We start from the raw sequence: 22,762 nt of genomic DNA on the forward strand, positions 1-22,762 counted from the left end.
TATACCGACCGAGCCGCGAGCGGTGCCCGGTACCGAACCTGTCGGACCTTAAGCCAGCATTGTAGATCCCTGGCTGGGCGAGGGTGATGGCGCGGCTGCATGAGGCGCGGCGGAGCGGCTGCGCGTGGACGCGACGCGGCGAGGATGGCCGGGCACGCTGTCGTCGAGATAGGCACGCACGTCGAGATCCTAGGCGAGCAGGGGTGGTGGCCGGCCACCATCACGTGGCGGGAGGAGGGTTCGGGCGGCCGGCTCGTGTGGATGCGGTCGAGTACAGCGGCTACCCGGACGCCGAGCCTCTCCTCTCCTTAGAGGAAGAGACGTGGAGGCAGGTGACGCTCGGCGCCGGCAGCGCGGCCCCTAATACCAGCGGCGAGGCGAGAGTGACGGCGAGAAGAGCGACGGCGAGGCTGGGGACGCGCTGCCGTCCAGCGCGACCGACGTCGGCGGCGCGGTCGCTACCGGCGGCGAAGGGCGGCGTCGCGAGGGGCACTTGGAGCACTTGGGGGCGATTTCTTCCGCAGGTGCTGCGCCCTGGGTTCGGACTTTTTGCGGGGTATGGTAACTCGCGCAACCCACCTCGAGACCATACCCCCCGCCTGCTGACAGACCCAGCCTCCCGCCGACGGGACCATACCCCCCCCCCCCTCCCTCGCCCCACCGCCGGCCGCCTTACTGCTAGGCTCCAGGAGGCTGCAGACACCAACACTTAGGACACGCACACATACTCGATACGCGCGGATGGCCGCCGTCTTCCACGCCAGCACCGGCATGCCTAGGCTGGCCGATTTCTTTCGCGGTATCCGCGGCGGGATATGGCGGGATATGGCGGGATATGGCGGGATATGGCGGGATACGGTCAGATATGGAGAGATACATCAAGATACCGCAAAGAAATCGGCCAGCCTAGGCCTACCGGCCGGTGCTCTTCTAGAGCGCGGCGGCGAAGTTGGCAATCGCCTGGCGAGCGGCGGGCGCGGCACCCGCGCCGGTCGCCGCACCCGCACCAGCAGTCGCCGCGCTGGCCGTCCCCGTGCGGGCGACTCCGGTGGCCGCCGCGCCGGCCGCCCCGCGGGCCACCGCACCGGCGAGGTCCTCAATGGGCATCGCCGTGCCGGCGGGTGCCCCTCCGGTGGGTGCCGCGCCCGCTCCGGTGGTCGCCTCGCCGGTGATCGCCTCGAGCGGGTTGGCCGGCTGCGCCAGCGGCGCAATCTCGGGGGACTTGTAGTACATCCCGAACTCGGCGAAGAGGGAGTGCTCCTCCGGCTCGTCCGCGATGACGCCCCCGGGGCAGCCCTGGTAGGGCTCGGCGGCAGTAGAGGGAGGGGCCGAGGGACCATACCCCCCCACCCCTGTCGAGGGCTAGTCTTGGCGGTCAGGACCATACCCCCCCACCCTTTGTCCGAGCACCATACCATACCCCGCAAATAGTCGGAACCCTGGGAGCGAGACAGGGCGCTGCTCCACTCCCATGGCCTCGCTGACGCCGAGCGAGGTCCGCCTTCTTGAGTCTCTCGACGACGCCATCACGGCCGAGCTGGCCGCGTGCGACCCTGCGGGCAGGCTGTGCGGGCCAAATCGGAGCGCTGTCAAGCTCGAGCTACTGCAGAATTTCTTCGAGACGCTCGCATCAAACAACCGGCTGACGCTGACCGCCGCCGACCGCGGCCGCATCCGCGGCGCCGTGAGCGCGTCGCTGCCGGCCCGCTTTGTCCGGCGCGACCGCGTCGTCTGCAACGTTGGTGGTGCGCGGCCGTGGGAGGCTGGCGTGGTGCACGCTGTCCACGAGCCCGACCCGGACGACGGCTCAGGGCGGCGGAAGTTCGCCTATATCGTGCTGACGGACCCGCCAACGGCTCGGCTCGTGTCGGTGCCGCAGGACAGCAACGACCTGATCCGCGCCGAGGTCTGCTTTGGCCAGCGGGCGGGCGCCCTCTGGTTCACTCTCCTTAGATGCGCAAGACCAAGCGAGCGCTAGGGAACCGATATGCCTTACCACCTAGTTCGTGCAGTACTTGTGTACAATACTCGGGCCCCGCTAGCAAGTCATGCACAGGGAGGGAGGGAGAGCAAACGACTTGGAGCCTCACAGCTGAGCTCACCCAGAGAACTCTGTTCTCACCCAGAACTCCTTCTGATGCCTGAGACTACCCGAGACTACCCGAGACTACCCGAGATTACCCGAGATTACCCGAGATTACCCGAGATTACCCGAGACTGATAAGTGATGCCTCTCTCTCTCTTCGATGCCGGCCCACACATCACGCCCCCGGCTAGAGGTATCCGTGGCGGCGGCCGCGAGACTTGCTCTGCTCCGCCGCCGGCAGCCGTGGAGGGCGTCTGTTCACACCCGCGATGCTGTGAACAGGTTCACGCGCATGAGCCTGCCGCAGGCCGCGAGGCGACGGTGCGACGCAGCCCGCTGCTCAGAGAGCGAGCGCTGCTCAGAGAGCGAGTCGTGCCGGCCGGCGCGGGTGGCGGCGCCGCGGCGGGGTGCGGCGAGAGAGGCCACGTGCGGCGGCGGGCGCCGCTTCGGCGTCGGCGATCGTGTCTCGTGCGCCGTTGAGGACTCGTCTGGTCTGCTGTCTGACTGGGCGGCAGGCGCACGAGATTGCGCCGAGATCGCGCCTGAGATTGTGCCGAGATTGCGCCTGAGATTTCGCCGAGATTGCGTCTAGCCTCCTGTCTGACCGGCTGCAGATGCCGGAGATACCGCACGAGATTGTGCCGAGATTGCGTCGAGACTTTGCCGAGACTTCGCCGAGCGGTCGCCACCGTGAACAGCGTCTCTTCACGGCCGCCGGCCGTGAACAGGCACAGTCCGCGCCGTCGACGTTCTTCTGAAGGGGGCTGGCGGCATTGCGGGCGGCGTCGTGGCGTACGACGTTCGGCTGGACGGAGGAGGCGGGGACGGAGGCGAAGGCAGAAGTGGCGATGACGAGTGCAGGCAGTGCAGATGCGGGGACGGCGAGGGAGGTGGGCACGGAAGCGAAGGCGGAGATGGCGGTGGCGAGTGCAAACAGCGCGGCGGCGGCGTGGCGTACGACGTCCTGGACGAAGGTGGAGGCGGAGGCGGCGACTGCAGTGGCGACGGAAAGTGCGAACAGCGCGGCGGCGGCGGCGTGGTCACACACACCTCTGCTTCGGCGGCGGCTCGCTGCAGCGGCGGCGGGTGCCGAGTGCGGTTGCACCGCGGCGTGCACTGGTTGTGAGCGGCGTCTGTGCACATGGCGGGGTGTGCGTAGGCGGCGCGTGCTCGTGCACCGCGACGTGCACTGGCTGGTGCGCGAGATGAGCCGGGATTCGCCGAGGTTGGCCGAGATTCGTTGTGTGGCTGGTGCGGGAGATCCGCCGAGATCCGCCGAGCGTAGTTGCGAGCGGTGGCGGGTGCGGGCGATGTTGCGGCCGCCCCCGCCCCCGCCCGCCGCGGACGGCGTCTCGCCACCGGAGTGTGCGCTGTCGGGTCGGTGCGGGAGGTGAGGTACGGCCTGATCTGACCTCGCCTTGCCTCAGGTGCGCGAGCTGGCGCTGCAGCCGGCCGGGCCGCGCATGGCAAAGGACGGGTCTCGCCGCGCTGTCGGGGGGTGCGTCCGTGCGCGGGTTCGGTAATCAACTACTCTCGGCTGACGAACCCCAGGTCGCGTGCTGTCTCGCGGATCGCGAAGAGGGCGGCCGCCGGCGGCACTGCCGAGGCAGTCAGTCTCGGCTCACCTCGGCTAGCATGTCGGCTCCTCTCGGCCCTCCCCGGCTAGGCGATCGGCTAGCACATCGACTAGCACATCGACTAGCACATCGGCGACTTTGGACTCTCCTCTTCCCCGCTCTCCTCGGCTCTCCTCGGCCCTCCTCGGCTCAACAATCCTCGGCGATGCGGCATTCTCCTCACCTCGGCCAACCTCGGCCAACCTCGGCTCCCCGGCTGACCTCGGCTGACCTCGGCTGACCTCGGCTGACCTCGGCTCCTGTCGGCTCCCCGCGGTTCCTCTCGGCTCATCTCGGCTCCTCGGCTCATCTCGGCTCACTCCGTGGCTGATCTCGGCCGATCTCGGCTCATCAACCATCGGCCGAGTGTCTCGCCCTTTTCTCTCTCCAGGTCGTCGACCACGCGACGCGCCGCGTGCGCCAGAGGCCGGAGGAGGAGGGGGGGGAGCAGGAGGGGGAGGAGGAGGAAGGGCGGGAGGGGGCGGCTGTCCCAGCCGCGTCGGCGGCGGCTGCAGCTCTGCTCGGAGACAGGTTCAGGTTCGACGGCGCCGGCGCCGGCGCCGGTATTGGGAGAGAAGGAGGGATGCGGGTGTGTGTGCCAGCGAGGCCACACGAGAAAAGATGAGAGGTGTAGCGGCCTCGGCCATAACAAACTTCTTTTCTGCAATTTCCCGACAGAAATAAAGAGAAAACACCGCAACCAGCGCAGCAGACAAGAGACATGCCAATAAATAAATAAATAAAACGGACACCTCTACTAGGAGATGGGTAAAAAGGAACAGGTCCCCGCCCTGCGGTCTTTGTGCAGGGTTCTTTGTGGGTGTGGTCGGCGCGACTAGCCGGGGTCGTCCTCCCGATGGGGGACTAGCACTAGCCGTCTTCCACATGGTCCCTCGGGTCCCTGCTGCTCCTAATCTCTTCGTACATCCTCCTGCTGATCTCCGCAACGTCCTGCTCCCTCCCTCGTCTCGCCCTGCGCGACTGCTCCGCCTCACCGCACTCCCTCACCGTCGAGACATGCCAAACAAGTGGGTGGGGGATAGGTTCTTGCCTCGACCAGTTGTGTACGAAGGGCCGGCCCGATTCGGGAGACCCGTCGAGGGCAACGCCGACGCCGACGCCGCGGCGACGGCATACATGGGGGCCAGCGAGATTGAGGATGCCACCGCCGTCATCCGTGAAGCAGTAAGGACACGCCCGTGCCTGTACACGGACCGCCGGAGGACGGCAGACAGAGAGGGGGGGCGGGAGGTACTGGACCGGAGGACCTAATACGCCACACGCGGCCACACGAACGAGTGGGTGCGAGGACGGCTCGGCGAGGGACTCACGGCGGGATCGCACACGGCAGGGGTGACGGGGCCGCTGTGGAGCGATGTGGTCAGGGGAACGACGAGACACAAATGGGACAAGCGCCAGCGGATCAAGGATCAACACGGCGAGCGCGAGATTGAATTCGCCGATGTGGATGATCATAACGTGGTGACAAAGACCGTCATGGGAGAGCGCGGGTGCGTCGGCAGGCGGGGGTGCCACACGGAACGCACCACGAGAGGATTATGCGGGGAGAGGCGGGGAGAGAGACCCCGGGCGCCGCCACAAGGAGCGAACTCAGGGGCTGCCTCGTCTGTAAGGCCGCGAGGGACGCGGCGAGGAGGGCAGCGCTAAAGCGGGACCCGCGGTGTCCGATCGTGCGGAAAGCCGCGCAGCATTGGACCGAGGAAGATGAGAACCCGCCTAGAGCGACAATGGCGCACGTGCTTAGCGGCGCCTGCCTGGGGAATAGGGAGCAGGCCAGATGGTTCCTCAGAGTAGCACGAGCGCAGACGGGGACGGCGATCAACAAGGTAGCACAGGCGGCACCCGACGGGTGGTGGGATCGGGGCGTGCAGTCGGCCCGCTCGCCAGTGGCCGAGTCAGTCTGGCTGGCGAGAAGCGCCAGTGCCTTCCCTTCAATCTGGGCGAGGCCCAGCAGTGCGCAGTACTATCGCTGCGCCAGAGGCCATGGCCGTATGTATGTATGTAGAAAGATGAACAACAGTCAGGCTCGGACTGGACACCAACGCGGTATGGGTGGACGCGAGACAGATGATGACGACACGCACGAGCGACACAAAGACACAAACAGGCTCACAAGACACACAACCAGCTGGCTGCCACACACCCTGAGTTGGCGTACACATAACTCAGGGCCACATTCTCCCTATCGCCCCCCCCAGCACTCCCAGGTGCCAAGAGAAACAAACATGGCCGTTGCGAGCGAAAAAAAATGATAGGGGCCGCCAAGTGGTTTTGATTCTCTCCGCCGGCATTGCTGATCGCCGGCATGCTCGTCCTCGCTTTTCTCGCGACGCCCTCAGCCGCCACTCGCCCGCCTACGTGGGACGGGGAGGCACTCATCGTCACGCACAACCGCACCGACTTCTGCGTCAAGCGCCCGACCGACGCGCCGGCGCTCGCCCTCGCGGCGTCCGCCTCGTGCGAACCCAACAAGGCCGCGGAGCTCGTCGACGACCTCACCTGGGAGGGCGCGGCGCTGTTCGGTGCCTGGCCGGACGCCACCTTCCATCAAAACTTCTCCTTTCCCACCAAGTTCTCCAAGCCCACCGGCGCCGCCTCATGCACCGCCGGCCCGACGACCCTCAAGCACATCGGCGCCGCGGCCGACGCCGAGTTCACCTCCTTTGACGAGCCTTCCCGCGCAACCAAGATCAGCGGCCCCTCACCCGAGGAGAGCTTCACAATCGCGGCCCATTCAGAGATCGAGGAGCTGCTCGTTCTTCACCCTTGTGCGGCCGTACTGGCGCTGCTCGCGGCGTGCAGTGGGCTGCTGCTGCGTGGGCAGCAGGTGAGGAAGAAGAGGGTGGATGGATGCAGCCACGCAGCGATCTCCGTACCCTTGCTCTCCAGCGCGCGTGCTCTCCGAGTTGGCATTGTGCTCATCTTCCTGCAGGACGTATGCGGCACACCAGCGGCACCGCTCCAGACCGTCAACGTCAGCAGCCCGTGCTCGCTCACCGACGGCGGCTCGTGCGCCGCTTCGCCAAACTACCCGAACAGCTACGGCAGCAACGAGAAGTGCACCATTAGCGGCGTGCCGCCGGTCGAGCTGGAGATGGTCGCCTTTGATGTGGAGGGCAACAATTGCCGCTACGACTATCTTACCGTCAACGGCGTAAAGTACTGCGGCAAGTCGGGGCCGGATGGCGCGGTGGCGGAGGGCGGCGTCATCGAGTGGGAATCGGATGGCATCCACGTCCGTTCGGGCTGGAAGGCGCGCCCCTGGTCCCTCTCGCTCCCCTTCTTTCTCCTCTCTGATGCCTATCCTCCCTCTGCCGTCAGATCTGCTGGGCGACCCGCCGCCTTCACCGCCGCCACCGCCACCACCGTCATCACCGCCATCACCGCCATCACCGCCTCTCGCTCCGCCGCTGTCACCGCTGCCGCCGCTGTCACCGCCTGCTCCGCCGGTCTTCCCCGGCTTCCATGTCGCCGCGGCAACCGAGAACGATCTCCGCTCCCTGATCGAGGGGGCTGTTTCCAACATCTCAATTTTCCTGCCGCCCAGTGCGCACTTCGAGCTGGGCAGCCAGATCAGCTGCGAATCCAACATCAAGGTGACGGTCGCGAGCAGCGGCGAGGGCGCGACGCTCGACGGCCAGGGAGAGACCGGGCTCTTTTCCCTCACGGGCCACTGCAGCCTCACCCTGCGGGGGCTGACCCTCGTCAACGGGAGGACGGCGGGCCACGGCAGCGTTGTGTACGCGTGGGGCGCAGGCGACGTCGAGATCATCGAGTCGACCGTGCGGGACTGCTCGGCTGACGAGGTGCGCCGCGTAGAGCTAGCCGCACCCCCCTGCAGCGCCGCACAAAGCGGGGCCGGCGAGAGCGGGCCACGGCTGCCTCACCCTGCTTCTCTCCTCGCAACCGCAGGCCGGGGGCGGCGTCGTCTACGCGTATAACAGCGGTGCGGTCTCGATAATCGGCTCGACGGTCAGAGGCTGCTCTGCTTTTGTGCGCCGCGTAGAGCTAGCCGCACCCCTGCAGCGCCGCACGACAGCGTGGCGAGAGATGGACAGAGCGACGGCTGCCTCACCGCGCTCTCTCCTCGCAACCGCAGCACGGCGGCGTCGTCTTCGCGAGGAACAGCGGTGCGGTCTCGATAAGTGGCTCCACCGTGACTGGCTGCTATGCTTACTTCGTGCGCCGCGTAGAGCTAGCCGCCCTCCCTGCAGCGCCGCACGGCAGCGGGGTGAGAAGTAGAGAGGGCCACGGCTGCCTCACCCCGCTCTCTCCTCGCAACCGCAGAACGGCGTCGTCGTCTACGCGTATCGGAACAGCGGTGCGGTCTCGATAACCAGCTCGAACGTGTCGGGCTGCTCTGCTGGCAATGTGCGCCGCGTAGAGCTAGCAGCCTGCAGCGCCGCACGACAGCGGGGCGAGAGATGGACAGAGCGACGGCTGCCTCACCGCGCTCTCTCCTCGCAACCGCAGTACGGCGGCGTCGTCTACGCGTGGAACAGCGGTGCGGTCTCGATAAGCAGCTCGAACATGTCGGGCTGCTCGGCTACTGGCCTAAGCCAGGAAGGGGTGCGCCGCTTAGAGCTAGCCGCACTTTCCTGCAGCGCCACACAGCAGCGGGGCGAGAGATGGAGAGAGCGGCTGCCTCACCCCGCTCTCTCCTCGCAACCGCAGAACGGCGGCGTCGTCTGGGCGCATGGCAGCGGGGCGGTCTCGATACTGGACTCCACCGTGAGCGGCTGCTCGGCTGGCCAGGTGCGCCGCATAGAGCCAGTGGCCGCCCTGCAGCACAGCACGGCAGCGGGGCGAGAGATGGAGAGAGCGGCTGCCACCCCGCTCTCCTCGCACCCGCAGTGGGGCGGCGTCGTCTACGCGGATAAGAGCGAGTCCCTCTCCATCGCGGGTGTCGACTTCATCAACAACGGAGCGGCTAGGTCAGGCTCGGTGCTGTACCTGTCAGTCCTCACTCAACGCTCTTCCATCAGCGACGCCTCCTTCACCGGCAACGACGGTGTCACGATCCAGACCGACTCGCCGATAGACTGGGACTGCCGCTTGGGCAGCTGGATGCCGACCGAGGGCGCCTTGAAGGGCGACGTCAACGCTCCCGAGTGCTACCTTTGCCCCGCTGGCTACTTTGGGAACACGAGCGGCCTCACCACTTCCTCTTGCAGCGGCCAGTGCACCAGGGGCCACTATTGCGAAAAGGGTACCGCCGACCCTCAGCCCTGCCCTCCCGGTCGACACTCGCCAGTCATCGGGGCGCCCAGCCAGGAATTTTGCCTCCGTTGCGCCCCCGGCCAGCACCAGCCCCTCTCAGCCCAAGCGCAATGCCTCATCTGCCCCGCCGGCTCCTTCTCTCCCGACGTCGGCCTCTCCGCCTGCGACCCTTGCCCGCGCGGAGGCTACTGCGAGGAGGCTGGCGCCGCCACACGCATGGTCTGGGAGCCCTGTCCCGCGGGCAGCTTCAACCCGGCCAACGGTTCCAGCTCGAGCGCCGCGTGCGAGCTCTGTCCCGCCGGCACCGCGAGCGCAACACAGGGTGCGGAAAGCAGCGACACGTGCGCGCCGTGCGCTCCGGGTAGCATCGCCCCCTCGGCCAACATGTCCGCGTGCAAGCCGTGCCCCAAAGGCAATTACGCAGCCTCCACCACCGCGTGTGAGGAGTGCGAGGCGGGCAGCTACGCGGCGAGCGGGGGCCTCTCGCAGTGCACTCTCTGCCCCCACCCCCTCAGCTCCAAGAGCGGCGACGTCACCTGCTCCATCTGCAAGGAGGGCTTCTACTTGAAGGACTCGAGCGCCGATCCAGACGACATCTTTGAGAACCCGACCGAGCACTGCAGGCCGTGCCCGCCCAACGCCAACTGCAGCGCCGGCACCGCTCTCGCGTCCCTCGGCGTGGGCGCCGGCTACTGGCGCGCCTCCAACGCCACCTCGGAGCTCCACCGCTGTGACTCAGAGACATGTGCTGGTGGCTCCGGCCAGCCCTCCCACGGCCGCCGCCTCACCGACGGAGATGACGACCCCTACTGCACCGCCGGCCACACCGGCCCGCTCTGCGAGGTCTGCGTCGCGGACTCGGACTACTTCAGCTCAGCCGAGGGGCGCTGCGTCGCCTGCCCCTCGACGGCTCGCTCCGCCGGCGTTCTTGCCATCTTTGCCATCGTCATCGCAGCGCTCGCTGCCAGCTACGCTCGGCTCCGCCACCTCCCCTTCTCCCGCCGCCTCCGGAGGCGGGCCACCCGCATCGAGTCCGCGGTCGGCCTGCAGCCCAAGTTCAAGGTCTTCGTCAGCTTCTACCAGGTGAGCAGCGCCCTCGGCCTCGTCTACGGCGTCCGCCTCCACGGGCGCTTTACGCGCTGGCTCGACGTGCTCAAGCTGTTCAGCCTGGACCTGTTTGACGTTGCCATCCCCGGCCCCTGCATCGGAGCCATGAGCACGCGGCTGCTCGTCGCGGGCACCTGGCCGTACCTCGCCGTCGCCTTCGTGTCGCTCGCCATTGTGGCGGTGGCGGCGGTCCTCAATGTCAAGCAGAAGCAGGCTTTCGACCGCCAGCTGCTCGGCCGCCTCCTTTACTGGGCGATCTTCATCTTCTACCTCGCGCTGCCCTCCGTCTCGCGCTCCATCTTCAGTGCGAGGCTGTGCGAGTCCTTTCGCTACGACGACGCGACAGGCCAGCGCATCAGCTACCTGCTTGCCGACCTGGCGCTCACGTGCGATGCCGGCCCGACGTGGGAAGACGAGACTGTGAGGGGACTCGCGCCGTACTTTTGGGCCTACTTCGCTCTCTGGCCCGTCCTCGTGCCGCTCGGCTTCCTGGCGCTGCTGCTCCGCGTCCGCAAGCCCGTGGCTGCGCAGCGCGCAACGCCGCTCTCTCGTGCGACGAGCTTCCTCTGGCGGGACTACTCTGCCCGCTTCCTCTTCTGGGAGGTGTTCGACCTGTTCCGCAAGATCTTCCTCACCTCGATGGTGCTCTTCATCGACCACGAGTACGGCGCGAGGAAGTTGCTGCGCACCGTGGTCGCCGCCATCGTCTCGGCCATGTTTCTCACCATTCTCGCGCTCGCCCGCCCCTACCGGCGCTTCGACGACCTCTGCCTCGCGTGCATCGCCAACTTGCTGCTTACCTGCTGCTTCGCGTCGGGAGTGGTCATCCAGGTCCGCGATGGCAATTCCTCGCGCTCCCTCGCGCTCCCCCACGCTCCCTCTTGACTTCCGCAACCTCACACCACCCGCCCCCCGCCACCGCAGCTCTGCGACAGCACCGTGCACGAAGACATGTGCTACGAACTCGTTGGCTACAAGACCTCGCGCGGCGCCACCACCTTTGCCGTCGCCCTCACCGCAGTCATGCTCGCCGTCTCGCTAGCCGTCATCCTCATATCGGCGGTCAGCGCCGCGAGGGTGAAGACCATGCGGCTCGTCTCGTCGAAGCGCGAGCCGATGCGCGACGGCATCACCCTCGCCGACGGCCAGGAGTGGCACCTCTTCCTCAGCCACGTCTGGAGCACGGGGCAGGTTTGCCGCCTCTTGCCCCACCGCTTTGCGTGTGTGGTGAAGGCACCTCACCTGCCTTTCCTTGTGTGTAGGACGCCGTCGCCGTCATCAAGAACGAGCTCCAGCAGCTCCTGCCCGGCTGCGAGATCTTCCTCGACATCGACGACCTCAAAAACATCGGAGAGCTGGAGGCGTACATTCGTCGCTCGCAGGTGGTGCTCTGCTTCCTGTCGCGGGGCTACCTGCGCTCGACGAACTGCCTGCGAGAGGTCCGCGCCGCGCTGGAGATGGGCAAGCCGCTCGTGCTCGTCCACGAGGCAGACCCGGACAAGGGCGGAGGCACGCTCGCCGAGCTGCGGTCCGAGTGCCCCGAGGAGCTGCAGGCCGCCATCTTTGAGGCCGGCTGGCCGATGGCGGTGTGGCATCGGATCGAGGCCTTCCAGCACGTCTCGCTCAAGGTCATCGCCGAGGCGCTACTGCTGAAGACGCCAAAGTACGCGGGCGAGGACGAGCTGCCCCTGTGCATCCCGGGCGAGATCCGAGCCGACGGCCTCGCCTTCCCCAAGCCGGTGATTCTCTGGGCCTCGACGTTGAACGCCGGGGCGCGAGAGCTCGCCAATTCGGTCGCGGCGGCCGTGGCTGGCGGCATCTCGATCACCGACGCAGCGCCCTCGCGCCTATCCGCGCTGCCTCGCTCCTCGCGCTCCTCGCGCCTCTCCTCGCTCCTCCCTTCGCTATCTCGACGCGCGAGAAGAGAAGGCGGCGGCGAGGCGACGCACATGCTGCTCTACCTGAACAGGTTGACGTGGGCCGGCGATGGCGCCGAGGCGCTCGCAGAGCAGGTGCGCGCCGCGCGCCGCGCCAAGCTGCCGATCGTAATGGCGCACGAGAATGACGCCGTCCGCAACGGCTGCATCTTTGGGCACTTTTTCGAGGTAACGCCGCGCGACCTTATTGCCAATGGGCTGTACCACGACCTCGCCATCGGCTGCCACGCGGGCCCGCACCGACAGGTGTCGCTCGCCCTGCTCGCAAAGGCGCTCGGCGCGACCAAGCAGACAGCCCAGTCGCGCGTGCATCGCGTCACCGCCCTCGCTCTAACGATCCGCGGCTCCTTGACAAAGACGAAGCCGTCGAATGGCGACGACCTTGTGGAAGCGTCAGCGACGCAGGCCCGCCAGATCGTCTGAGCGGATACATACCCCACTGTAAGTGCGCCAGCCCCGACTCCCGTGCTTGTGCCGCGAGTTTTTTGCATTCTAAATTCTTTTTTGTCAATCAAGCTCCAAACTCCATGGATGGATGGAGATAGATGGCGCCACCGCCAGTGCGCAGTCAGTGGCTCAACCTACCTTCCTACGTCAGTACGCGTTGGCGAGGTGGCCCGCGACGTCATTTGTGTTGCAAAATTCTTTTGCAACGTTAGCAGGAAAATCGAATCAGATGCCATTCCCTGCCGATGCAGATTGCCCATCCGCGTTGCGTTTTCGCGGTTCGCACTAACTGTGTTACCTGTGTTAGTGCCAGTGCGCGCCAGTCCCGTGCCCAGTGTTGTGCGAGGGTGCGTGTGCGAGATTCTTTTTTCACATGGACCACCAAGAACTGGCACGGGCTGCAGATGCAGCGCTTGTCTGTCGTCCTCCACACCGCCGTGGCGTGGCAGACGGTGAACGAGCTAGCGTGCGGGGAGAGCGGCATTGTGCATGGTGCGGAGTGCATTGCCGTTCTTAACGGAGTCGCTTAGGCGGCTCCGGTGGTGAGCCTGTGTGTGTGCCAGTCCGCGCCAGTCTGCGCCCTTGTCGTGCCAGTGTGCTGTGAGAGAGGCTTGAATCTGAAGAATTCTTTTTGGAATGCCTCCCGCCCGCGCAGCGCACGTCGCAGCGCGTGTTCACAGCCACGACGTCGTCCTCCGAATTTAACTCCACGCCCTACACACTGATGCCGACCACAACGGTTGTGCGAGGTGGCAGCAGCAGAAGCGCGGGCGTCGGTGTTGGCGTCGGCAGCAGCGGCGGCAGCGGAAGCAGCGGAAGCAGTGGAAGCAGCAATTTAGACCCTGCGCTCTTCCGCCAAGTGCTCGTCGCCGCGGCGGGCAATTTCCTCGAGTGGTACGATTTTGCAGTGTATGGAATATTCGCGTCCGACATTGGCAACGCGTTCTTCCCACCCGAGGACAGCCCGACGACCGCGCTCATCAAGACCTATTCAATCTTCGCGGGCGCCTTCTTCATCCGGCCGCTCGGCGGCATCTTCTTCGGGCACATTGGCGACACGCTCGGGCGCGAGGTCGCGCTGCTCTTCACCATCATGCTCATGGCGACGCCGACGCTCGTCATCGGCTTGCTGCCCACGTACACCGAGATCGGCATCGCGTCGCCGCTGCTCCTCGCGCTCATGCGGATGCTGCAGGGCCTCGCTGCGGGCGGCGAGCTGCCGGGCGCACTCGTCTACGCGGTCGAGTCGGCGGGCCCGCGCCATCGCGCGATGATGGGCGCCCTTTGCCAAGCGACTGGCGTCGGCTCCCTGCTCGCGAGCCTCGTTGCGGCCATCCTTCACTGGATACTCGGCGACACGGCCGTGCGCGAATGGGGCTGGCGCGTGCCGTTTGTCTTGGGCGCGGGGATTGCGGTCGTGGCCTGCTTCCTCAGGCGGAACTTCAAGCCGACGGCGCCGTTCCTCGAAGCCAAGGCGGCCGCCGCGGCGAGCACGCCACGCCGCGTTGGCTGTTGCGCGTGGCTCGCGTCGCTGCCGCTCGCAAAGACGATGCGCAGCTCCTGGCGCTCGGTGCTGCGCATCGTCTGCGCATCGCCGCTCGGCATGGTCGGCTTCTACGGCTTCTTTGTCTTCATTCCATCATGGCTGCGGCACACGCGCCTCTTCGACGCGGCCTTCGCTCTCAACGTGGCGGTGATGCTGCTCTGGGCGTGTGTCGTCGTCGGAGGCGGCATGCTCGCAGACAGGACGCCGCCAACACGCTGCTGCACGCGTTGCAGCGGGAGCGGCCGGCCGTGCTTGGCGCTCCACGGCATCCCTCTCGTCTCCGTGCTTGGCGCTCTCGCGGTGGCCGTCATCGCGCCCTTCCTCTTCATTGCGCTCAATGCCGAGTGCCAGAGCGTAGACAGCGCAGTGACGTTGGCGGCGAACAACCTGACGGGAATCAACATCAGCAGCAGCAGCATCAGCAGCAGCAACAACAGCAGCGGCGGCGGCGGCAGCAGCGGCATCAGCCGCAGCCTTGCCGTCCTCGGAAGCAGCCGTAGCAATCTCAGCAACAGTGGCAACAGCAGCAGCGGCGGCGGCGGCGGCGGTGGCGCCGGCGTTAGCGGCGGCGAGGATGAGGAGCTCCTCTGCGTTGGGTACTACCCGCCTGAAGTCTTCATCCCGATCCTCTGCCTCGGCGTCATTGCCCACGGCTGCCACGTCGGCCCACTGCAAGCGTGGTTTGTGCTCTCGCTCAAGCAGACGGGATCGCGCTACTCCTCTCTCGGCGTCGCGTACAACGTGGGCGCGGCCCTCCTCGGCGGCACGACGCCGCTGATCAACACAGCGCTCACCGCGACGTCTGTCGGCGCCGCCGGCGCGGGGTACTACCTCGCCGCAGCTGCGCTCATCTCCGCGCTCGCCCTCGTCCTCTCGGAACGATGCGCGCCAATCCTAAGCGACGGTGGCAGCTCGAGCGGCGGCGACGCGCAGCTGCTGCGAATGCGGCGCGCGGCGGTGGAGGCCGCACTCTCTGACATCACCGACGACTGGTCGGCGGGCCGTGACTCGGGCGGCGGCGCTCCTGCCTCGCAGCTCGGCGGCGGCGGCGGCGCCCCGCGATCACCAGCGCCGGTGACGAGGGGCGTCGAGGTGGTGGACGCCTTCCCGGACCCGAGCGCAACCAGTGCACACACGTTCTCTGACGTTTTGACTTGAGCGGTCTCCGAGGTCAAAGAAAGAAAGAAAACAGAAATCCCAAGGGAGGGATGGGAAGACATTCTCATTCATCAGTGCTTGCTTTGTGAAATTCTTTTTTCGCAGGTAAAACCAGGAGAGGGGGCTGGCGCCTTCCTGAATGCGATCCCCATGCGGGATGATATGAAGATGGAGACGTGGGCGATGCGCATTACAGTTCAGCGCCGCCTCGGCCTCCCGCTCGATGTTGCCTGCCAGGCGGTGGAGGCGGGCAAGAAGGCGCCAAACGGCAAGCCGCACGAAGAACTCGGCGATGCCGCAATGGTCAACCCGCGTGCGAAGCACGCGACACGACAGCGTGTCAACGGGACGCTCTGGAAAAAGATGTAATCTCTTTCCGCTGCATTGATTGCTGTACCTTTGGCATCCAGATTCCCAGCCGCTCAATTTCGTTGTACCCCTGTCCAACGATAGGGATTTCGACTTCGAGCCGTTCTTAAATTTTGGGTCCCTGGCAATGTCACAAGAGACGAGGGCTGGGCGTGCTCCTCACTCCCAGTGTTGCGTTCCTTTGGCAAGGGCGCTTCATGTAACATGCCGAGGCTTGCTCCGCCTCCAAGGAGCCTACAGACCGTACTTACAGAACTGATAACGCGAGCAAGTGCATCTCTCCTTTGTTTGCACTATGACCTGTCGCTTCCCCGAGTATCGGATGGGCACCTTCAGGCCAAGGCACGAGGGGGTCTGTCAGTGGAAACCACTTCACAGCTATGCCTTGCTCCTTTAGGTGCTCTTAGTATTTCTGACTCATCCGTCCCTGACTGCCTGAGTACACTCCCTTCCTGTGAGTGAGTATTCTTGATACGAAACCACGACGACACACACCAGTCGACTCGCATCGGTTGCCTCCATGAACGGCGGAGCTATTCTCGCGCCCACACCACACCTGGCTCCAACGTGGACACGCCCATAGCTGGGGACACTACTAGGTCACGCATGGCATCACAGAAGTTTTATCTCTGGGCCCCGAAAGGCATCTCTAGCAGTGTCGTTACACATGCCCCCTCCCCTCCTGGGCGCATGCGCCTCACGTCTCGCCAGAGCATAAGCCCTTGGCGTGTGGCGAGACGAGTTTTTCGCCATCGCAGCGAGCAGCAAACCGCCCGCCGCAAACAGCCGGAGGCCTCGCCGCGGCACTGGCTGCGCCGCGGTCCCGCACCCGTCGACGCAGCTCCCCCCGCGGAAGACCGCGCGTAGCATTGTCTTGTATTCGGCGTCCTGTGGGTGTGATGAATTTCGGCGTCCGCCGAAATTCAAGGTCCGCGGTCCGTTTTGACCCACAGGACGAGTCTACTCTGCCAGTGTAGGCACCGCTGTGAGCCCGCGGGCGTGCAAGCGCCATTTTGATCGAAATGGCCGAGCTGGTTGTCACGGACCTGTGCCCTAAGATGAAGATCTACTCGGTGGCAAACGTGTTGTCCGCGGACGAGGCGCAGCAGCTCATCGAGGCCGCGGGACGCACGTTTTGAAGAAAGAATTTGAACAACCGAGAAAGAATCTTACAACAAAACTGAAGAAAGAATTTTACAACAAAACTCCCTCGCACAACACTGGGCACGGGACTGGCGCGCACTGGCACTAACACAGGTGTGAAGAAAGAATTTAAACAAATTACTCTCTCTCACAGCAGACGAGGTGCAGCAAGAGGCGGTCCGCAGGGTATGCGGCGCGCTCGGCATGAGGACGCAGTTCGACGCGGCGGTGGCGGCGGGCGAGCTTCTCGAGCTGCTCGAGAGCTTGCCGCGAGGGGCGGTCGAGGCCTCTGTCGAAAGCCGACGGTTGGTAGGAATCGGGCTCCCGGCCAGATTTGGCTTGGGAGTTGGCTGCGTCGAGTTTTGGATCTCGACGCGCGTCGAGAATAGTGCGATTTTTGGTGAACGATTTTTCGCTTGGTATCGGTGGGAAATCGCACTATTTAAGGGCAAAAACCGATTTGCTGTGGGGGGCGTTAGCTCCGTGCACCCGCCCACCCCCGCCAAAGGAAGGAAAAGCATTTTAGGAAAAGAAACCAAAGCTGCCGCCCGCCCGTCGGTCAGACGGAACCTCGTCCAAATCCGCGCTCGCGGGGCTCTTCGCGCCGCAGGCTCCCTCGCTGCAGCACACACAATGCTTCTCCGCGCCGGCCTCAGCCTGATGCTCGCCTCCTCCCCGCCGCCGCCGCTCGGTCTCGCGACGGAGCTGCTCCTCTCCGCCTCCGACTCAATGGTCGCCGCCGCCGCCGTCCTCGGCGAGAACCAGCGACAGGAGGAGGAGCCTGGCCGGCTCTCGGCTTGCGGCTGCGCGCTCGGTAACGCGGCGCGCGAGCTGGAGCTCTTTGCGCACGAGGTGTGCGTAGCGCGGGAGTGGGAGTCGGCCACGGCGCCGCTCGCCGCCGCGGCAGCCTGCCTCTCCACCGCCGCAGCCGCTGTGGACGGCTTCTTGGATGACGGCGACGCGCTGCAGGCAAACCGCGACGCGAGACCGCAAACCTTCCACCACCCCGCCAGCGAGATCATCCTCTTGACCTCCCGCTCCGCTCGCCCAGTAGTGTGCCGCCGACGAGCTCGAGGACGCGTCGTCAGTCACCGGATGCATCATGCTGGCCGCCGCCGCGGGGCCAAACTTGGACGCGGCGGGCGGTCACCTCGCGGCTGCCGGTAGCGCCGTCGCGGCGCACGGCGGCGGCCTCGCAGGAGGTGTGACGGCCGCGCACGCTGAGGCGGGGGCGCGCCTGCAGGGCGCGGGCGGGGCGATGGAGCAGGCGGGCCGGGCGCTGGCGCAGGCCGGGAGGCATCTGGAGGAAGGGGTGAGTTGATAATAAAGAAAAGGCGACTACGCCGGCTAGTCGCCGACCACCACCCACATAGAAACCTTGCCAACTTGGAGGCACTTTGGAGCACTTGGAGTGCAGTCATCAACCTCACATCCAGGGCCGGGGAGCTAAGAAGCGCACCCAGCGGGCCGGATGATCGGTATCGGGTTGCGGGCAAGAGAGCCCTAGCCCCGCACTTGGAGCACTTATGTATGTATGTAGCACTTGGAGTGCAGTTGGCAGCCCTGCATCTTTTGTGTATCGCGCGCCTTGCGGGGGGGGGCGCGTAAAAGAGGAACCTCTTTGCGCCATCGCCACGGTGCTGCATGCAGCGCCGGGCGACGACGGCTTACCGCCTCCCGGTCCCCCTCGGCACACCTCCGCTGCTTAATGTTTGGCGACTCGAACCCGTGAAGCTTCCCCGTGCGCGGGTTACCCCGCACACGGGTCTGCCTGCCAGCCACGTATCCACGCAAGCGTGGTCCGCGTGCATGGCATACAGGCGTTCGCCAGACAGCGCAGAGGCTAGGCGACCGGGGAAGGACTAGCTCAAGGGCAACACAGCGTCACCAGCCGTTGGCGCGCAGAACCAGTCTGCGGCCCCCGGTTGGGACGAGTGCGCGACGCGGACGAACCGCTCAATGTGGCCGGCAGCTCGCGCTGCCGGCGGGGTATGATTATTTTACTTTTTTTGTGCTGGCACCTCTGGTCGGACGCGCTGTGCGGCCCAATCTCACACTGGCGAGTCGCCCGTCCGCCGTATGGACGCCTCCTCTTCCTCCTCCGAGGCGCGCGCAGAGCGCACACCTCTCATGCTCGCGGCGATGCGTGGCCACCTCTCCGAGGCCGTCAAGCACGCCCTCTCGGGCGCCGACCTGCACCAGCGGGACGCGACCGGCCGCACGGCACTCGAGCTGGCGGTCGAGGCGGAGAAGCGCGACACTGCGCTGGCGCTGCTCCTCATCGCGACGGCAAAGTTCACCAAGCCGCTCCCCTCTCCGCTTCCCGTGCCGCTGCTCCAGCGGCTCCAGGGCTGGCTCGGCCAGGCTGGCGCCGAAAAGGAGAATGCGATGGGCGTGCTGCTGCAGCAGTACCAGGGCCACCTCGCGCGCGGGCCGGCGCTGCCCGCCGACGCTCCGCCGCAGATCGCGGCGGCCGTGGTCGAGATGCTCGCTTGGGCGGCGAGGCACGGCTTGTGCGCGCTGATTGACCGTCTTGTGGAGGTGCTTACGCAGCACGCCGGCGGCGCCTTGCCCCTGCCGCTGGTGGCGTGCGCCCGGTCGAGCGGCGGCCTGACGGTGCTCCACGCTCTCGTGATGTGTGGAAAGGGCGCCGCAGTCACCGCGCTGCTCGCCGCGCTGCCGCCGCATGCTGCGGCGAGCCTGCGCGAGTGCCGCGACTTGCGAGGCCGGAGCGCCGCTCAGGTCGACTCTTCCGCCGTGCCACCCTCGCTCGCCGCCGCCGTCGCCTCCGCCGCCGCCGCAGCGTCGGCGCCGCCGGCGGCGGCGGCGGCGTGCCCCTTCCCTCACGCCGCTCCCCGCGTTGAGTCGATGCCGCCGCCTCCGGCTCCGCCGCCGCGCTTCCCGTGCTCGGCGGCGTGGGCCCCAAAGTACCGTCCGGTGGCGGCGGAGCAGCCGGCGGCGTGCAGCGGCGGGCTCATTCCCGGCATGGCGGCCTGCGCCGTCTCCGCTGCGTCGGGCGGCGGCGGCGCGAACACAAACGCGTGCGAGGCGGCGGCGCTGCTCGAGTTTGCGGCCGCGTCGTCGCACTGGCCGCCGCCGCCGCAGCCCGTCTGCAGCGGCGCGGTGCCCGCCGGCGGCGCGACATTCGCGATCGGCGCGTCGCCCGCGGCGCATGCCCGCTGCGCGCAGCAGCCGCGCCGCTGCTCCGGCCGCGCAGGCGGCGCGGGCGGGCGCGCAGCCAGCCGCCGCGGCGCGCGTAGCAACAGCGGCGGCGGCGGCGCCGCCGCGTCGTCGTCGTCCTCCTCCTCCTCCTCGGGCGGCGGTGCCGCCGGCGCGGGGTCGGGTGCGTGGGTGTCGGAGGCGGGCTGCACGTGCGCTCTGCTGCCGTCGGGCACGGAGCACCTGCCGCCGGGACGGCAGCCGGGCGAGCTCGCGGGGTGGGAGCCGATGGCGGGCGAGGACTCGCGTCGTGCGTTTGGGGAGCAGCGCGAGGCGCTCCAGCACACCGAGGCCGTGGTGCAGTCCCTCGTGTCCAAGGACGCGGCGATGCAATACCTGTCCCAGCTCGGCGGCGGCGGCGGCGGCGGCGCGATGGACTCCTCGCCCGAGCAGCAGCGGCTGGTCAAGACGGTGAAAACGACTCTTGAGATGCCGAGAGGCACAGCCGAGAGGCACAGCCGAGAGGCACAGCCGAGAGGCACAGCCGAGAGGCACAGCCGAGAGGCACAGCCGAGAGGCACAGCCGAGAGGCACAGCCGAGAGGCACAGCCGAGAGGCAGCCGAGAGGCAGCCGAGAGGCAGCCGAGAGGCAGCCGAGAGGCAGCCGAGAGGCAGCCGAGAGGCAGCCGAGAGGCAGCCGAGAGGCAGCCGAGATAGCGGTGAGACAACGGATGAGTCCGCGCGAGCCGACTCAACCCGCAGTGCTCCCCGCAGTGCTCCGTGAGCAGAGCCAGCTCTAGCTCATCACCCACTCCGCTGAGTGAGTTGGACGACGCACTCCTCCTCCTCCCGTACCGAAATCTACCAACCGACGACTGAGATTGACCGAACCAGGTGGACGACTCTGCCGTCGACTACTACAACACCGACTGCGGCACCGGCTCGCTGGCGGGGGGCGAGGGGCCGGAGCGGTCGACGCAGTACAAGCGGCTGGCGACCTGGGGTGGCTTCCGGCGGCACCACCACACAAAGCAGGCTCGTCATATCTCGGCCCATCTCGGCCAATCTCAGCTCCTCTCGGCCAATCTCAGCTCCTCTCTGCTCCTCTCGGCTCCCCTCGGCTCCTCTCGGCTCCTCTCGGCTCACCTCGGCCCCTCTCGGCTCACCTCGGCTCACCTCGGCTCCTCTCGGCTCACCTCGGCCCCTCTCGGCTCCTCTCGGCTCCTCTCGGCTACTCTCGGCTCCTCTCGGCTACTCTCGGCTCCTCTCGGCTCCCCTCGGCTCCTCTCGGCTCACCTCGGCCCCTCTCGGCTCCTCTCGGCTCCTCTCGGCTCCTCTCGGCTCACCTCGGCTCACCTCGGCTCCCCTCGGCTCCTCTCGGCTCACCTCGGCCCCTCTCGGCTCCTCTCGGCTCCCCTCGGCTCCTCTCGGCTCCCCTCGGCTCCCCTCGGCTCCCCTCGGCTCCTCTCGGCTCCTCTCGGCTCCTCTCGGCTCCTCTCGGCTCCCCTCGGCTCCTCTCGGCTCCTCTCGGCTCCCCTCGGCTCCTCTCGGCTCCTCTCGGCTCCTCTCGGCTCATCTCGGCTCCTCTCGGCTCCTCTCGGCTCCTCTCGGCTCCTCTCGGCTCCTCTCGGCTCCTCTCGGCTCCTCTCGGCTCCTCTCGGCTCATCTCGGCGCGACCGCACCGAGCAGGCGCGCGCGCGCGACGGCACGGCTGGCACGCCTCCGATGAGCGACCGCGAGGACTCGGAGGGCGGCGACGGCGCCCCCGCGATCGCGCAGGCAAAGGCGCGCGAGCAGGCCGTGCGCCTCCGTGCTCTCTTGTCCGCTCGTTGCGCCGCGTTCGTTGTCATTGCTCACGCTCACGCCGTTCCGCGATCAGGCGGCGGGATCGTCGCGCTCCGCTGTCATCGGCGCCGCGGCAGCGGCGGCGGCGGCGGGCACCGCAGGGTCTCGCGACGCGCTGCGAACGGCGCTCCACCAAAACAGCGTCGAGGCCGAGGCGCTCCGGGCGCGGCTGCGGCAGCTAGAGGAGGAGCGGCGGCAGCTGGAGCAGCTGCTCGGGTGATTGGTGGGGGGCGCGGTTCGTGGGTGGGCCGGTGGGGAGGAGGCAGAGGGCGGCGCGCGGCGCGGGCGGCGCGAGAGCCGAAACGACGTGTTAGATCCATGCGAAGCGTGTTTGTCAGCGAGAGGGGGGGGGGAATCCGTGGGTGCATGTGCTGTCTTGCTGCCATGTTTTATAATAGAGTTTGGCAAGAGTGCCATGTATCACACTGATCTAAGGAGATAAGATACATACTTCATACAAGAAGCTTGCAGTGGCTAGTGGTAGTGCCATTTCACTGTGGCACAGCTCGCGTTAAAAAGGATTTGTCGTAAAAACGCTAAGAACGGGGGAACACGTGGAGCGAGAGAGGGCCTTTGACGCCTGGGCGACGGGGCGCCGCGTCGCGCGCCCCAGCGTCATCGAGAACGCGTCCCAGCGGACGAGATGAAAGCACACGGATGCGCACAGATCGAAATCGACAATGTTCCAGAACAGAGCTCCTCCCGGAAGACATGCAGTATTTTCCTCCTGACTTTTCGACCGGATTTCACACCCCGTAGACGCGGACGAGAATTTGCGACAGCGTTCTGGAGACCCCGCTGAACCGCAGCTACGCTGTTTAGGCTTTCGACGCTGTTTAGGCTGTTTAGGCTTTAAGCTTGCCTGACGCTGCCGGTCCACCGGATTTTCACCTGTGGGTCGTCGGACAGCCGGGTGTCGGGCTCACTCCCCGACCCTCGTCGCCGCTCCGGGTAAAAGCCGTACCAATCCGACGTACGATTGATGATTGGTGGGAAGGCGAAACACAGTCCGGCCAACGACTGGGACACCAACGCGGTATGGGTGGACGCAGGACGGGCGATGACGGTCACACAGGAGCGACACACAGAACCACAAGACAAGACACTC

The 22,762-nt window shown here is 66.6% G+C and overlaps 5 protein-coding genes across 5 annotated transcripts; all 5 read left to right on the forward strand.

Annotated features, from left to right (window-relative positions):
* Nucleotides 1-1,460: 1,460 nt before the first annotated feature.
* Nucleotides 1,461-2,924, forward strand: EMIHUDRAFT_459443 (hypothetical protein; the record flags this gene model as incomplete). Its single annotated transcript, XM_005766563.1, has 3 exons — nt 1,461-1,938; nt 2,369-2,601; nt 2,815-2,924. Coding segments are annotated over exons 1-3 (810 nt in total), but the record flags the coding sequence as incomplete, so codon positions are not given.
* A 3,090-nt stretch (nt 2,925-6,014) lies between these two features.
* Nucleotides 6,015-12,500, forward strand: EMIHUDRAFT_470646 (hypothetical protein). Its single transcript, XM_005766564.1, has 10 exons — nt 6,015-7,172; nt 7,480-7,529; nt 7,636-7,695; nt 8,011-8,094; nt 8,197-8,292; nt 8,398-8,478; nt 8,578-8,903; nt 9,957-10,881; nt 10,975-11,241; nt 11,313-12,500. The coding sequence occupies exons 1-10, from the start codon at nt 6,029-6,031 to the stop codon at nt 12,408-12,410; spliced, it is 4,131 nt and encodes a 1,376-aa protein (XP_005766621.1). The 5' UTR covers nt 6,015-6,028; the 3' UTR covers nt 12,411-12,500.
* A 338-nt stretch (nt 12,501-12,838) lies between these two features.
* EMIHUDRAFT_246404 (hypothetical protein) lies at nt 12,839-15,507 on the forward strand (the record flags this gene model as incomplete). The annotated part of the gene is made up of 5 exons (XM_005766565.1): nt 12,839-12,926; nt 13,115-13,183; nt 13,295-14,346; nt 14,560-14,847; nt 15,244-15,507. 5 exons carry the CDS (start codon nt 12,839-12,841, stop codon nt 15,505-15,507), a joined length of 1,761 nt encoding a protein of 586 aa, XP_005766622.1.
* A 1,727-nt stretch (nt 15,508-17,234) lies between these two features.
* Nucleotides 17,235-18,005, forward strand: EMIHUDRAFT_445735 (hypothetical protein). The gene is made up of 2 exons (XM_005766566.1): nt 17,235-17,619; nt 17,705-18,005. The coding sequence occupies exons 1-2, from the start codon at nt 17,284-17,286 to the stop codon at nt 17,969-17,971; spliced, it is 603 nt and encodes a 200-aa protein (XP_005766623.1). The 5' UTR covers nt 17,235-17,283; the 3' UTR covers nt 17,972-18,005.
* A 775-nt stretch (nt 18,006-18,780) lies between these two features.
* EMIHUDRAFT_246407 (hypothetical protein) lies at nt 18,781-21,874 on the forward strand (the record flags this gene model as incomplete). The annotated part of the gene is made up of 5 exons (XM_005766567.1): nt 18,781-19,392; nt 19,516-19,758; nt 20,011-20,166; nt 21,499-21,619; nt 21,756-21,874. The coding sequence occupies 5 exons, from the start codon at nt 18,781-18,783 to the stop codon at nt 21,872-21,874; spliced, it is 1,251 nt and encodes a 416-aa protein (XP_005766624.1).
* Nucleotides 21,875-22,762: the final 888 nt, after the last annotated feature.

Source organism: Emiliania huxleyi (assembly GCF_000372725.1).
Source record: "Emiliania huxleyi CCMP1516 unplaced genomic scaffold EMIHUscaffold_508, whole genome shotgun sequence".
Classification (NCBI taxonomy): Eukaryota; Haptophyta; order Isochrysidales; family Noelaerhabdaceae; genus Emiliania; species Emiliania huxleyi.